Source organism: Stegostoma tigrinum, chromosome 31, assembly GCF_030684315.1.
Source record: "Stegostoma tigrinum isolate sSteTig4 chromosome 31, sSteTig4.hap1, whole genome shotgun sequence".
Taxonomy (NCBI): domain Eukaryota; kingdom Metazoa; phylum Chordata; class Chondrichthyes; order Orectolobiformes; family Stegostomatidae; genus Stegostoma; species Stegostoma tigrinum.
The window spans coordinates 14575562-14592070 of NC_081384.1; the positions used below are offsets into that span (position 1 = coordinate 14575562).

Here is a 16509-nt window from a genome sequence, read left to right on the forward strand (position 1 = left end):
CAGCTTCCAAATTTCCATCAGTGGCGAACCAGTGAACATAAAACTTAGCAATAACAGTATGGGTGTGTTAATTTGTACATGCACTCATGCTAGAAGTTGTGCTCAGTTTCTGGAGGATAATCGAAGCAAACAAATATTTTGCTATCATAACTCTTTCAAATTCTTGGCCACTATCTATGCTTTTTAAAATTAAAAAATAAAATAAAATGTAATTAAATCTTACTTGATAGGAAGCTGGCCCTTCAATTAAGTACAAACATGTTTTTATGTGTGGTGTTACTGCTGAGCAAGCTAGTTTAGAATTTCATTTCATGCACTGTACAAGTGATACAGGGAAACAGCAGTGAAATAAAGCTGAAGACAATACCAGTTGTTTTCTTTCCCGGCATAGTGATGTGTACATTTAAAGAAATGCATTCTTAGCTCACGATGATGAAAATATATTTTATTTCCAGCAAAATCAATGGTAATTTGAAGATCATTTTGACAAATCAAAACTTGTGTGAATAAAAAGTACTGGAACAACTGAACAGTTAAAGCTTGGCCCTTTAATCAGTAAAAGGATACGGAGATTTACAGCATAAATGAATGCTGCCTTTTTCATTTACACACACTTTTCATATACACATCTTGAATATAGTCAAAACATACATTTCAAAAATGAAACTGAGAAATAAGAACATTGAAATTAGAATAGGATGCATGATCTTAGAATGCTTTACAACTTAAAATGACATTCAACCATTTTTAGAATTCATTACATCCTACATTCTTTCTTTGCTCAATATACAATTTTTGGGAGTAGAAATATGCATCTCTACTTCTGAAAAGTAAATTCATTTTGAAGAAAGCGGATACATACAATTGGCTTTATAGTACAATTAAATAGAACTGCATTAGATTGAATCAGGGAAATGAGACATAATAAAGTGTTTCTTATTTACTCAAATCAGTTGAATTCAAACCTGGACACCTGTATAGTAGCTCTGTTAAATAATTACTTTTGCCAATGAATTCAGTTTCCTGATCGAGAAAATGTTTCAAATTTATAGAAGTTTTCTTCCCTCTCCTCTAACATACAGGGAAGAATACTCAAAGATACACTAAAAATTGTTTCTGCATAACTGAATGAATTTCTGAGTTACAAGTCAAAGATCATGATTATAGGTTTAAAGCAACATTATCAACGGCAGTACAATGCATATCCACTGGAACTGTTAACACTACTACGTGGCCTCTTGCAGAGAAGTTTTACACAGGGGAAAAGAAAATACTCTTTAAGCTTTAAAATGCACTTGTGTCAAAAGGTGTGGTCATACGTAGCATTTCACTTGCACAGTCTGCTTACTCCAATCAATTAATCAAATCAATCAATCTCAAGATCAAGGACATTATCAAGAATTCTTAAAATGCATTCCCCAGATCAGATCAAGCATTGTTCTGTATATACTTCTGTCCATGATAAATATTGCATCATTGAAAGACAGAATAGTTGCAGACCTTGTTGAATTATAAATCTTCTGCCTCTGGTCTAGGCTAGTTCAAACAGTTTTTAATTATTATTCAGCTCCAGCAATGTCAACAATACCTCTCTAAAAAGGGTATAAATCCCAGACATAATACAATTTCCCACAGGTTAATGCAATTTACATATTTAAACATTTCTAAGTTTATTAGTACATTGAATCTTCTCTCTTCAGTGGAAATACACCACATAGGTGTTGCTGTCTTTTAGAATATCAGACAAGAGTTGCAACATAAGACAAAATGTTTTTAAAATTAAAAAAAGCTACTTTTGAGAACAAGTTTTATTGATTTACCCAATGATGAGCTGCATAAAAATCCCACTTTGTTGCTAAATTTAGCAATGCATTACAATATCCATTCATGCAAAGAAAATTCAGCTGACTTTTAAAATAAATTGAGTACAGTCAGCTTGTCTGATGCATCATGGCACTATGCTTCCCTTTGGACAACTAATGAATAGTCACAGAAGATGGAGTTCATCCACAAGATGACTAATACTTTTTCTATTTTTTCCAGTCTCAGCATCCATTTCTTTCTCAGCTCTGTTCAGGCCAGGCCTAGATTAACAATCCAGATCACGCAAATAAAGTGTCCATGATAGCAGTTACAGAATTTGACTTCAGTTAGTAAAAAACATATGGAAACAAGAAGCTGGTATCTGTAAGCAACGACGGTTTTGGTTTGTGAAGAAGATCTAACTGATTCCTTAACAACCTTCAAGGCAAACAATTTACTACTTTCATGTACTTGCACATAAGCCAGTCTGCAAGTCTATACCAACATGACTGATTTAAACATGCTCTGAAATGACCTAACACACTGCTTGGCTGTCTCAAACTGATACAGCAGTCCAAGAAAGGTGTGCCAGTGACTTTAAAGCAATTAGGAACAGGTAATCCATGCCAGACTCCCAGGGCCGTCCATGTTCAGTGGATGAATAAAAATATTTTTAAAAGCAGTTCAAAAATGTCATGCACATACAGTTGGTTTCCACAGAACTGTGAATCAATTTCCAAACAAGGTATACGAGGGCAAAGATGCAGCAATGTAGTCCACATCTGTTCTGTAAGTAAATCATTCCCGAATTCAGACAGCGAAGAAACATGCTTACTTTTAATCTCACTATGTGGTGAGACTGCAAACTTGAAACCGTTGAGAACATATAATTAATGAATCCATTTAAGAAAAGGACAATATACAAGGGTAGCATAATGCCCTAGTGCACCAGAGTCTTGCAACATATTGCAAGAAGTTTATTTCATTCTGAACCATTTACCAACGCAGGGGCTGAAAGGATCCAGGTTGAAGCATTGGATTAGTATGAAACAAATCTTCCTTAGTTGCATTAGATTTGAAATAAACAGCTGGAAATGAACATGATACAATATGGTAAAAGCATTATATGCAAGTAAATAGTAACATTACTAAAGCACTTAAATTTCAAAAAAGACAATAGATATAAACATATTACAGTGTAAACTATTACAACTAGTGGTTAATCATACTGAAGATGTAACCAGGATAACAGATTCTGCCTTGTCTAAAAGGTGGACAGAATTTACATTGGAGAAGCAGCACATTCTGTGCCAAACTCCATGTCCAGAGTAATGGAATCTGTAAAAGCAATAGAAAAAACATCAAAAATTGTAATATTAAAATTGTTTGAAAATTCCACTTAAAAGCAGTAACCGGATCAGAGTCCCCTTACTCCAAGTAACAAGTACAGGTTTGGAAAGAATCCTCCTTGTCACTTACCAAGGCCACCTGCTGCTCCTTGTTCAGGTCCTTCATTATTGCTTCCACAATGCATTAGAGAGTCCAGTGTACGTGGAGACATTGGGAACAGGTCACTTGTGTTGCCAGAATTTGTTCTGTGCAAATTAGACACATAAAACAAAGGTTTAAGTTGAGATGCCAGTATCATTAAGTTAATAGCAATTGACTGGATTATTAATAACACCATAATCAATATACATAAAATTCTCTTGTTATAAAAAGTTAATCAGTGACAGTGGTTAGATTATAATATAAAACATGCTACTGAAGCACATTAAGTGGCCCAAAAAACACCCAACGCGTCCGTTCTTACTTACGGTGTCACACAAATGAATTTTCGCTTCAGGTATGCAAATGTTTCTGCAATATTAAAATAGAAAAAGAGAGTGTCAAAATGAGCTTACAATATTAGAAAAGGGCAAAACAAAATTTGAAATTAAAAGGTTATACATTTAAAAACCAGCAGCTACCATTTCCTGTCCTTGCAAAAACTGTAAGTATTATTATTTTCCTGACTGAAAAGTCGAGTGTCCAAGGGTTAAACAGTGAACAGTTGTTCTAAGTGCAGCAGCTGATGATGGGTGCAGCAGTGTAAAAAAGGTAGTTCATGGCATTGCCATTACTGTCTGGCTAAATTGAGCGCGTGCGCGCGAGAGACAGAGAGAGCACGCGCGAGAGACAGAGAACGTGACAGGATTAGATTACCTACAGTGTGGAAACAGGCCCTTTGGACCAACAAGTCCACACTGCCCCTTGGAGCATCCCACCCAGACCCAACCCACTATAACCCACAGACCCCTGAACACTATGGGTAATTTAGCATGGCCAATCACCTAGCCGGCACATCTTTGGGCTGTGGGAGGAAACCCACGCAGACATGGGGAGAATGTGCAAACTCCACACAGACAGTTGCCTGAGGCTGGAATAGAACCCGGGTCTCTGGTGTCTCTCATTTTAGAGTTGACTAGATAATTCCCAATTTCAAAATTTGAACTAGTTTTCAACATGTATGGTGAACAGCTTCTTCTTATCAAAATTGAGTTTGTAATTTGAACAAGAATACGGTAGATCAAGCATGAGAACCTAGGCAAGACTGAAAGCTTCACCTGGATCATTGGGATCAATAGCTTCTTGAGGTTCACTGCAGCAATACTTTCCAAATGCCTCTTCCTTCGGAATATCAGGGTACAAGTACACTAATGGTGACACGAGGATATTGGTAGCATCCATGATCTTGTAACTTATGATAATGTCAGCAAAAGACATATTGGTTAGTTGCTGTTTGGTGTATGGTTCCACAGACTGGATCTGGGTCTTTCCTGTTAGAAAATGTAAAAAATACAAATATACACTATAACTCAAATTTCATCAACTAGAATTAGCAATGTAACATTTTAATATACTCAAAAATGTTATTAATTCAACTTTAATTACACAAAGAATGGTAAAGTATGTTCACAATTCAGATGTGAGACTTTCAAACAAAAGTTGTTTGCTTGGGCAAGACTATCACAGAAACAAAAATGCTGGGTATTCGAACCCATCTGTTTTTGATATCCAGTGCAAGTGTCAAGCGCTTTATGACCAAAAGTAAACAGTTTTACTGTGCCCAGTGTATTTTACTGTTTACTTTAGAAAAGTATTTTTTGGGGCACCTGTTTAAGCAGTCTTATTTGATATCAAATCAGACAAAAGGAAAGTAATTACGTTTCAGTGCCAATTTGTAGGTGTTTGTTTCCATATTCCCACTTGGAACTGAAATTAAATCGAGCCCCTTTCAGATCCTTAAAAATAATTGTTCAATCTAATCGAACTGAACACAAACCAAGTTCTAAATGCAAAACAATAGTGCACCATCAAATTATAGTAACTCCATCTTAAAAGTTGTTGAGATATTAGCATGTTTGATCGGATTTGTAGCTACACTAAGAAATGTAACATCAAATTTGTTGAGAGATCAAACGTTAAAGAAAAGCATACAGTTAATGGCAGGACTCTGAACAGCACTGATGTACAGAAGAATCTTGGGTGTCAGGTCCATAGCTCCCTGAAAAGTGAAGAGGGTGCATGGCATGCTGAACTTTATTGGTCGGGGAACTGACTACGGTGTTCAACTCTGGTCGCCACATTATAGGAAGAATGTGGAAACTTTGGAGAGGGTGTAGAAGAGATTTACCAAGGTGTTGCATGAAGTAGACAGCATGAGCTATAAAAAGAGAGAGACTAGAAAAACTCCAAGATAATAAAATGTGAGGCTGGATGAACACAGCAGGCCAAGCAGCATCTCAGGAGCACAAAAGCTGATGTTTCGGGCCTAGACCCTTCATCAGAGAGGGGGATGGGGTGAGGGTTCTGGAATAAATAGGGAGAGAGGGGGAGGCAGACCGAAGATGGAGAGAAAAGAAGATAGGTGGGGAGGAGTGTATAGGTGGGGAGGTAGGGAGGGGATAGGTCACTCCAGGGAAGACGGACAGGTCAAGGAGGTGGGATGAGGTTAGTAGGTAGGAAATGGAGGTGCGGCTTGGGGTGGGAGGAAGGGATGGGTGAGAGGAAGAACAGGTTAGGGAGGCAGAGACTGCTTGGACTGGTTTTGGGATGCAGTGGGTGGAGGGGAAGAGCTGGGCTGGTTGTGTGGTGCAGTGGGGGGAGGACTTGTGGACTTCACCAGCTTCAAAATCTCCCCTTCCCCCACCGCATCCCAAAACCAGCCCAGTTCGTCCCCTCCCCCCACTGCACCACACAGCCAGCCCAGCTCTTCCCCTCCACCCACTGCATCCCAAAACCAGTCCAACCAGTCTCTGCCTCCCTAACCTGTTCTTCCTCTCACCCATCCCTTCCTCCCACCCCAAGCCACACCTCCATCTCCTACCTACTAACCTCATCCCACCTCCTTCACCTGTCCGTCTTCCCTGAACTGACCTATCCCCTCCCTACCTATACTCTCCTCTCCACCTATCTTCTTTTCTCTCCATCTTCGGTCCGCCTCCCCCTCTCTCCCTATTTATTCCAGAACCCTCACCCCATCCCCCTCTCTGATGAAGGGTCTAGGCCCGAAACGTCAGCTTTTGTGCTCCTGAGATGCTGCTGGGCCTGCTGTGTTCATCCAGCCTCACATTTTATTATCTTGGATTCTCCAGCATCTGCAGTTCCCATTATCACTAGAAAAACTCCAGTTGTTTTCTCTTCAGTGGCACAGGCTGAGGAGAAACTTGATAGAAGTCTATTAGATTATTAGATAGGGTTGACAGTTAGAATCTTTTCCCCAGAGTTGAAATGTCTAATACTAGGGGACATGCATTTCGGGTGGGGGGGGTGGTGAAGGTTCAAGGAGACATGAGGAGCAAGTGTTTGGCTTAAGTCTGGAACGCACTGCTGGGGTGGTGGCGGAGGCAGTTATGATAAAGGACATTTAAAGGGACTTTTAGATAAGCATATTAATATGCAAAGAACAGAGGGGCATGGACCAAGGGCAGGCATAAGGGATTAGTTTCATTTGGCATCATGTCCGGCACAACATTGTGGGATGTAGAGCATAAAACCATACAACGCAGGAACAGGTCTTATGTTCTAAATAGAAATGTTATACCTATTTTAAACTTCAAGGTAACCATTTGAAACAAATATTTGAAGTGTTTGATCAGATTACTGCACTTATATTTGTAAACACAACGAAGACCCACACAGTTAGTCTTTCCTCATTCAAGTAAAGTGACTGCTTTCATGCACCTAAACTAACCGTAGAGTGTATCATTGTAAGCAGTTTTGCATAATTAATTCCAAAGTGCTACAGAAGATAAAGGCACTTTTATCATGTGAGGGACAACATTTGCAATTTTACAAGCTTCTGCCAGGAGCATTCTGAGTGGGATGAGTGGCATATGAAATATGAGAAGTGCCCAGCCCACCATCTTTCCACCCGTCCTGAAGCTCAAACACAACTCAGCAAGTGGGTGGTTGGGAAAAATCAGCAGTCAAGCCACCATATGAAAAAAGACAGAAAGGTCAACCAAGCTTATTAAGTCTCAACTAACTGCAATATTACCCTGCATTTCCACCATGTCTCCTCCTTTCTCTATTCCAAAGGAATTGCTCTCTCTGAAATACCTTGCCTTACTGCGCACCACAGGAGGTATAACACTTGCCCTTTTACTTCCTCCCTCCTCATTGTACAAGCACTGGACAATCCTTCCAGATAAAGCAGTCATTTACTTACATTCTTTAAATCTAGTCTACCGTTGTTGCTGCTTGCAAAATCTCTACACTAAGGAAATCAAACACAGGCCGAAGACCACTTTGCATAACACCATCAGTCTGCAAGGATGATCTCAACCTTCCAGTTGCTTACCATTTCAATATACCATGTTGCTTTCATGCTCACATTTCTGTTCTCAGCCCACTTTTATACTTTCAGTGAAGCTCGAGGCAAGCTGGAGAAACAGCATTTCATTGTTTGATCAAGCACTTTACCACCTTCTGGACTCAATGCAAACTCTGCCATTTTGATGCCTTCTGCACCTTGAACCCCCGTGTCCTGTTTTCATGTTGGGCATTAATAGCTGATAGCACAACCAACGCATGCTGGATCTCTCTGTTGCCTCTCAACAATTAACACTCTGACTATTGTCCTGAGACATCTTGATCTCTATAATCTCCCTCACCCACAAAGCTTTCCTTGACCATGTGTTCCATTCCATTTGTTCGTTCCCACTGTTTTCAGACAAACACTTTTCCACCTCTCTCCAACTCTGATGAGTTGAAATGCACCGGTTTCTCTCCCAGCAGATGCCAGCAGAACTGATAGACTTCAGGGCTTTGTTTTTTTTTGAACAGCAGTAGATTCCAACTCACTTATCAAGAGCATTCAATGTTATGACAACCTTACTCTTGAGTAAACATATATGTGTAGAATTGGATGAAATGAGTGATGCAACAAACATCATAATCACAGTGACTTTCTTTTCCTGATGACAAAAATGTAAACATGAATGCAGAATAAAAAACTACGGTTAGTGGATTTGACATGTATATGTAAAGCCTGGGAATAAGTGCTATTTGAAATGGATACTAGCAAGTTTTGAGAAGATTTGTATGGATACGTTTCATAGAAATATTCCACACTAAACTATGTGAACATACAGCCACTAGGAGATTCCACACATGCCAAATCAGTACACAGAAGCACTGGCGTCCACTTTCCAAAGCCAATGCTGCACATGGAACTTGGTCGTCTGTGTAGCAGAGAGGGGGAAAAAAAAATACAGACAGCACTGTTCTACAGTACATTAGTTTCTTTTCCTCACTGAACCTTACTTAATTTTCAGATTAAAATGGTTTTTGCCATTTCTGAAGCTGAAGGGAAATGTACTGGAACTTAGCTCCTCGCAATGAAACATCATTCTTAGCAACCTGTCTTTGAAGCAAATACATTCCTTCCATTTAAATCCTCACTGTACTGGAAGAATTCAAAATTCATTAGCTGAAATAGATCATGCATTATATTCTTACAATTAAATGGTACTAAATGTGTCATGGCACTCACCATGGTAAGCCACAATTTTGAAAAAAAAACTTCTTTGCTTATGGGCATCACTGGCAACACCATTATTTATCACCCATTCCTTGACACTTGTGAACAAATGGTGCCAGGTGTTCTTGAATAGAATATTCAACTAAACTGCTTGATCGTGCAATGGATGGTGTATTCTGCTTTTTAGAAAGACTTTTATTTTTTGCCATTTGGATTTCAAAACAGAATATTGGTCAGTTGAAAGGATTTTTTTTTTGTTTGTAATTTTTTAAAAAAAAGAGACAGGTCAAAATATCATCTGGAACAGTGAACACCACCCCCGCAACCGTGTGGATCAATTCAATGACAGCACATGATTGCAGTCACGTGCCTGGCACAACTCTGCAGCGTTAATGGATGAATTCCTTATGTTGTAGAGTTTACATCAGAGAACAAACCCATTCAATTTTAACCAGAAAAGATGGATCAAAGTCTCAATTCAGACAAATGAAAGGCTCAGTTCATAAGGGAGGAGTTATCTTTTAATTCAGAGAAACCAGTAACCATGGCCAAAGTGTTTTAGTTTTGTGGAGCTTCTAAGCCAGGACAGTTTGCATAGAAAGCTTCAAGTTGATAGAACTGAAAAGTTTCAGGCCAGAGTCAGAAAAGAATTGTAAAATTGTCTTAGTTTCTTGTCCTTGGATGGCTGAGAATAGTCATTCAAGTACATATTTAAAAAGAGATAGGAGTGAAACTTCTCTGAAGCTGACTGCACGTAAACTGATACAGTACGGAAAAAAAGGTTCAAACTTTGTTTCACAGTTAGTGCTAAGGCCTTTCTAATGATACATACAGTTTTGTTTTGTAAGAACAGCCACAGCCTCATATGACTGTTTCAGTGACTAAATGCCAAGGGGGACCAACAGTAAAAATTAAGCATATGGTTTGTTAAGCCATGTCTCCTTCTGGGTTTTGATGTGTTTGGTAGTAGCATCAGCTGGGATCATAACTCCAGTGTACAGTTAAGAGTTGCCACATTCTGTGATTGAAATCACATATAGGCAGCACTGGGCAAAACAAAGTTAATTTCTGTCTGGGCTAACAGTGAACCAATCAAGCTTTTACAATAATGTGACAACTGCTCATTGGGGTCTCTTATTCATTCTATGGTATATTACAAAGTTAAAATAATCAAACAAACAGTCATTGTTGAACTCATGTTTTCTGGATGACTAGTCCAATAACAGAACCACATCACAGGAAGCGGGATGCAAGTTATTCTTTCAACGTTGGTTTGAATAGCATCTTGCCGTGCAGTGTGAGCATACGTCAGGCCACAGCTGAGCCATCATCTCAGAAGATAATAGGACTGCTCCTTCATTGGAGACAAAGAAATCTGATGGAAAGCTTTATCCTAAGGTATGGTGACGTGAGGCTGAGAAGGTGGAACCTTCATGGTGTTGTGGGAATTGAACCCATTTTGAGGCATCGTTCAGTATTGCAAACCAGCCCTCCAGCCAACTGAGCTGACCGACAACTGTATTGACTGCTGAAGCTCTATGAGAAGCTGTTGTGACATTGGAAATATGTTTGCTATACATTAGACATTTACAAAAATAAAATAATCGTTCAAATGATATTGCTAAATAAGGTTTGATTTCTCCTTTTCTGACATGATGTGAAATAATGATATTTAACTTAAAAGCAGTTACACACCATTGATATCCTTTTCCACCCACGTAAACGTGATTCCTCCTTCTTTGTTGCTCTCACTGAATCGAAGGAGGAATGTGCCTGGGGGTTTTACGTTCAGTAAAGCTCTCTCTCTCTCTTTGCTTATGAAGCCCATGATATACCTATTACAAAAAAAATCAGACCATGATTATGAAAATTACAAGCTTTATTAAAAATACAAAGTTTGTGCACCATAGCAAGCTTCTAAGATCTACATCAAAATTTAACAACAGGTTGCATTAATCCATAGGATTTAACTTCTCAAACTCTAAAACATGGATTTGCAGAGGAAAGTATAAGGCTCTCCTCCTATAGACAAGCACATCTTTACTGAATTAGGCAATGAGAACCCGAGGTTCACTGAGGTTTTGCAATAAGGATGTGAAAGATTATAGATAAATAGAAGCATTATAGTATATTCTTACCCATCGTTCCACAGAGAAAGAATAAATTTCTTCACTAAGTCTATGATATTGTCCAGCCATACCCAGAATGAAAATGCTTTGCCAGGCATATTCTCCTAAATGAAAACAAAAGCATTAAAAAGTTTGCTTGTTATTTAAATTTTCACTGTGATTCAACTAAAAAAAATGCTATCCCGAGCTTGCTCAGTGCAATAAACCCTCTAATCAGATAGTGTAAGATACAATGAAGGTATGTCAAATCCCCAGGATGTTTAATTAGAATTTTTGGATTAAATGAGTTTTATTTTAAAACCATGAACATTAAAATGTTATAATAAAGATTCTGCCCAATTATTTAAAAGAGCAAGTTAAATTTTTTTAAAAAGTATTTACAAAGCAGAATTTTGTAACAAGAAGATGATTGATAGGAAAATAAGCTTAAAACTAAAAGCAAAATTTTTGATGTTATTACAGAATTTAACAAAGATGTGGGTTCACTCACTTTACAGAATTTTGCCCAAGTGATCTGGCACCCAGAATAGTTGACACCAGGACCTAAAACAAAACAAACAAAATCATTACTAAAAGAACTTTAAGGTATAAAACAAAATACATTTAAAAGCTCAAGTACAAATTAAGTACTTCAGGCACTCCAGTAGCACATGCTGTCAACATTTTTTTTTGCTTCAGTACCACTCATTAAATGATCATACAATTGTATACTAAATCAATCATAAAATGCTCTCCGGGGGGGGGGAGGAGGAGGAGGAGGAGGAGGAGGAGGTGGCAGTCAGTTACCAATAGACAGAGATTTTCCATAAATTCAGTTTCTGAATCAACATCTGTTATCAAAGGTAACTGTATGACTTTGACACTTTTGAATGTTACTTTCTAAATTACTGTACTTCGTGTTCGATGAGAAGAACGAACTAATTTCTTTTCAGCACCATTTGTTAAGGAAAAAGTGGCTTGGACACTGGGACAATTCTTTGTATTTCTTAGAGTACCACCACAGGCTCATCAACAAGGAGACAGGGACTTGATATTTTAAAAAAAACTTTTACATCTTTTTAATAGAAATTTAAATTTATAAATTTAATAATTGTAAGGACTGAGCTCAGATACAATAGTGATCTCAATACCATGAATGGTAAGTAGGTTTGGTATGTTTAACAAGAGGTAAACTGTGCGGTATGTAAAATATATACTATAATGAATTTCTCAATCAGAATAAACAACAATATCTGTACCATTTTAGCAGAGGTTAAACAATTTTTAACTGAGATAGCAAAGAACATTTTTTGAGCAATTTAATGCTTATACATGTTATCGCCTGGTGTAAGTTCAATGACTATTTGATATTTCCATAACTCACCAAGCAACTTCTCAGCCAGTGTCCCTAGCTGCTCCATATTCAGGCCTCTTTTTGTGGTGGAAGAAAACTGCCAACTCAGAATCTCTGCGACCTGATCCCACGTCGCAACTGGTGGTTTTGTGAAAAAGTTCACATTCTATTTGAAAACAGGACACAAGTCAATATCTTAATGTCTGTGACTGTGGCTGTGCGGTATTGGCATTCACTGGAAATGTTTTATATCTGCAAGTACTTTTACCAATAGCACCAAACCTGTTACATCCTGTAACTTTATCACCTTCAAACTCGATTAGGTACACAATAGCTTAATTACCCTTAGATGCACCAAAATTTGACAATATAAAAACAAATGGGCGTCTCTAGACAAATTAAAACAATTTAAACTCAACAGGTCTGCGCTCTGGTCAAAAGACAACTGTAATGCACATTTCCTGCATTACCATGAACATTGGTTAAAGCAACGTATTCACCATCCCACCTCCAAAAACAAGAGCAAAATTCCTCAAACAATAAAATAATTTTTAACAAGTACTGGTTAAGATGTTAATAAAAGGAACCAAAAAGAATATATCCATCTTTTCTGGAGTATGTATCAGAAAGAATAATTTTAAAGCCATGACAAAAGGTGAACACAGACAAAACAATGAAAATTTAATTCAAGGTGACTAAGTTTTTATTTCATCTTTGCAATGTCCCTGTATTATGAATGAACATTTTTATAAAAAAGTGGTTGCAGTCATATTTCCTGAACATTTTAAACTTTTAAAAGAAACTGCATCCAAAGCACGTTGAGTCTGAAGACATTATTAAGTTGATAGCGTGCTTCAACACAGACTTTAATATTAAACTCTGATAATCATCAATGCAAGATGTCTTCTGAAACCTAAAGGCAGATCTAAACTGGCAGCCTTTTAAAATTTTTATTTTCATTAACTTCAACCAGAATTATGTGCACAAGCTCCTAGAGCGGGAACGAAAGCAAGACTTTTTGACTCAGAAGTAAGCCTGCCACCACAATGTCGAGGCTGGCCTCAAATGAATGGAACTACATCCAACTTGTTCTAACAAATTATGCCCATTATTAGCAAAGGTGTGTATAAAGTTAAGTGCCTCCTTATACAGGGCATACAATTTGGTGATTTACATTATTCTAGTCAATATCTTTTGCACACATTTCACTCAATGCTCTCTTCCAAGCTAAACCCGGAAATTTAGTTTCCACAACAGCCGAGTTTCATACCTTTGGGTTATTGGTTAGCATATTATACCAAAGAATTGAGGCCCAAGCATTTGGCATCTGGCAGATGTTGGAGATTACCACAACTGGCAGTGAAGAGGTCTGTTAAAGAATATAGATGGTTGGTTAATAGCACATGTAAACATTAGTTACAAACGCTGCAGATTTTAAAAGAAAAATATTTCATTTTGGTTTCATCACAAGAGTACATTGGAATATTATGTTCTGAAAAACACTTGGCATCCTGTGATCTGTCCTTCCCAATTTCCTCCTACACTGCCGAAAATGATGGAAACAATGGTCAGGCAAGTAAAAGCTACCATTTTAAACAGTTAGGACTAAGTAAGTTGTGTTCAGCCTGCTTAACCACCCAATAGCTACTTGCATAGTAGTGCTCTTTGTTTTTACAAAAAAAGGTAGCAAATGCTGATAGTACAAGAGATTGGAAATACTCTATTGTAAAATAATGTTATAGAAGTCCTCAAAGTGTAAACATTCCATACAGAATTTAGACAACTAGCAAACAAAAATACTTACTTTATAACAAGTGTGAACTCATTAATGCCAATGCAAACATTAGGAAATCTGGAATTTATTAACAGAAGTAACTAATATAAATGCTGCAATTATATTTCATCTACCTCCAAATCAATTTTAAGTCCTTGATGATAAACTTCCGTCTCAAAGGTTATTAGATGCAGCTCTTCAGTCACAATGAGGGAAGCCTGAAGGAAAAAAATGGAAACAAGTTACCAAAAAGGTAATACAAGGGGTAACATTAATTTACTGTCCAAAAATCAGGACAGCTTTTTTTAAAGCTGTGCAAAACAATGCTGTTTTTGGAACCGGGGAGATCATTTCTGAGGCTGAATGGCACCAGGAGTCTTTGAGTTAAGCAAAGGCTGCCTGATGACAGCCCTTGGATTAGTCAAACGATGGTTACCTCCAAATTTATAAGTGCAGGTAGCCAGTGACATCCAGAGGTTGCAAACTGAACATACCTTTCTCTCCATGCTCACTCCACTTATGGATGAGAAGTCAGAAATGTCAAGACAGCTTTAAATATAAATCTAACAAGACCTGACCTAGGTCCACAGAAAACTACTACAGTGAAAAAAAATCATTTTACAGGTAGCAGTGAGTAATCTTTACTCAAATCAAAACGAATGGAGAGACACTTAACCACTCATGATGTCACGTCAAAATGCCTGTGTTTATCATGAACAAGTCTTTGTTGGTTTGGGATTTTAAGAGGGGTACAGTATTGCATGCAATTGATACATTTCTTTTCTTGATTATCAAAGTTGTGCGTTACAATAGATAGATTTATTTTCTATTATTGAAAACCTGATATAAATTGCTTTTTTCTTCAATAGCAGGCAGTCAGGCAAATTGGTAAACTTTGGTAGCCTAATTGTCGGTTCTAATGTGATGGCTTGTGAAAAAGTGGGGTACAATTATAGATGCACCTTTCACAGCTGAGTCACGACAGCATTTTCATTCATCGATAGGGTGTGGGTTTCGCTGGCTGGACCAGCAATTATTGCTCATCCTTAATTGCTTGAGAATTAAGAGATGAGTTGCTTTCTTGAACTGCTGTGGTTCTTTTACTGTTAGGGAGAAAGACCCCCTGCCACCATACTTGTCCTTTCTCATCGCAACCCATCAGAGAAACTGCAAAACGCAGATAATTTCTATTTCACAAAGTCCATAAACTTAGGGACAGATGCAAATCTTAGCAAGAGAACCCAAGATACCAAGGTTTATAAGCCACAAATTGTAAGAAGGAAATACTAACACTGCAATACAAACATTAACTGTATTGAAACAGAACTACACAATGCTGAGTGCAAACATTTAGTTGCAAGCAATTTTATATTTTAAATTTGTACTCACATCACTACTAGCTCTGCCTCCATTTCCACATCTTTGTTCTCTGAGGGTCTGGAGGGAGAAAGATCACATTAATAAATAAATATAACTAGTGCCCGGAGTGTCTGGTCAGAACCAAAAAGAAACACTTTTCAGATATTAAGGTTCTAATCCAAGCAATACACTTCACCAGATCAAATACATTTAATTGTGCCAAATTATATAGATATATTAAAGACATCATGCCAAAGTGACTTCAAGAATCCTTAAGTTCATCATGATACAAGCATGCTTCACTGGAATTGCTAGGACTTTGTTCAAATGTTGTCAGCAATTCACTACCCCTTGTAACTTGATGTTCCTTTAATTTCACTATGGTTGAATCAGCTATAGGTGTTCTTTGTTTCAAAACGTAATGCATGTGCCAAACATTTATGCAAAAAAAAGGAATATACAAACTTATGCATCAGTGGAGAACTGCTAGGACACATCAACAACAGCACTCAAGTTAGAAGTCACATGGCACCAGGTTATAATCCAGCAGGTTTATTTGAAATCACAAACTATTGGAGCGCTGCTCTTTAATCAGGTGAAGTTTCGCGATTTCAAATAAGCTTGTTGCACTATAACCTAGTGTCGCGAGATTTCTGGCACGTCCACATCATGGCTCTCAAATTAGCTGAATGTAAAAGATATGCACAATGTACACAGTACAGAAATTAATCTAAGTGATAGGGGATCTTGTTTGGGAAGATCTACCATATTAAGTGCCAGTTGGGCACTTATCTGGTCTGCAGCACGCTGTACCCGGGATTTATGACCTCTAGTATTGGAATTCCCATCCCTTAAGAGAGCAGGCAGCTCTTCATAACCATTGCATGCTGCAAGTCAGCAGTGGTGGCTGCAGCCAGTGATAATACTGCTTCAAGTCCTAGAATCACTAAAGGGATTCAAGTTGGTAAGGGCAGAATAGGATGAAGTAAGGCATACAAATTGAACTTGGGAGGATATAGAAAGTAGGTTGGGTGGTGCACAGGGGTGATCTCTACCCAAACCCATGTGGTCCATAATTAGTGAC

General features: G+C 37.9%; 1 protein-coding gene across 3 annotated transcripts in view; it reads right to left on the reverse strand.

The window, feature by feature from the left end:
* Positions 1 to 424: 424 nt before the first annotated feature.
* stat3 (signal transducer and activator of transcription 3 (acute-phase response factor)) overlaps positions 425 to 16509 on the reverse strand; it is a 51682-nt gene continuing 35597 nt past the window's right edge. For all 3 annotated transcript variants that reach the window (XM_048560279.2, XM_048560278.2, XM_048560277.2), the window contains 11 exons: positions 15456 to 15503; positions 14201 to 14284; positions 13563 to 13661; positions 12323 to 12458; positions 11450 to 11502; positions 10969 to 11063; positions 10526 to 10665; positions 4410 to 4622; positions 3621 to 3663; positions 3283 to 3398; positions 425 to 3141 (listed from right to left, as the gene is read on the reverse strand). In XM_048560279.2, the coding sequence (XP_048416236.1) occupies positions 3086 to 3141; positions 3283 to 3398; positions 3621 to 3663; positions 4410 to 4622; positions 10526 to 10665; positions 10969 to 11063; positions 11450 to 11502; positions 12323 to 12458; positions 13563 to 13661; positions 14201 to 14284; positions 15456 to 15503 (1083 nt within the window). In that variant the 3' untranslated portion in view covers positions 425 to 3085. The remainder of the gene's footprint in view (positions 3142 to 3282; positions 3399 to 3620; positions 3664 to 4409; positions 4623 to 10525; positions 10666 to 10968; positions 11064 to 11449; positions 11503 to 12322; positions 12459 to 13562; positions 13662 to 14200; positions 14285 to 15455; positions 15504 to 16509) is intronic.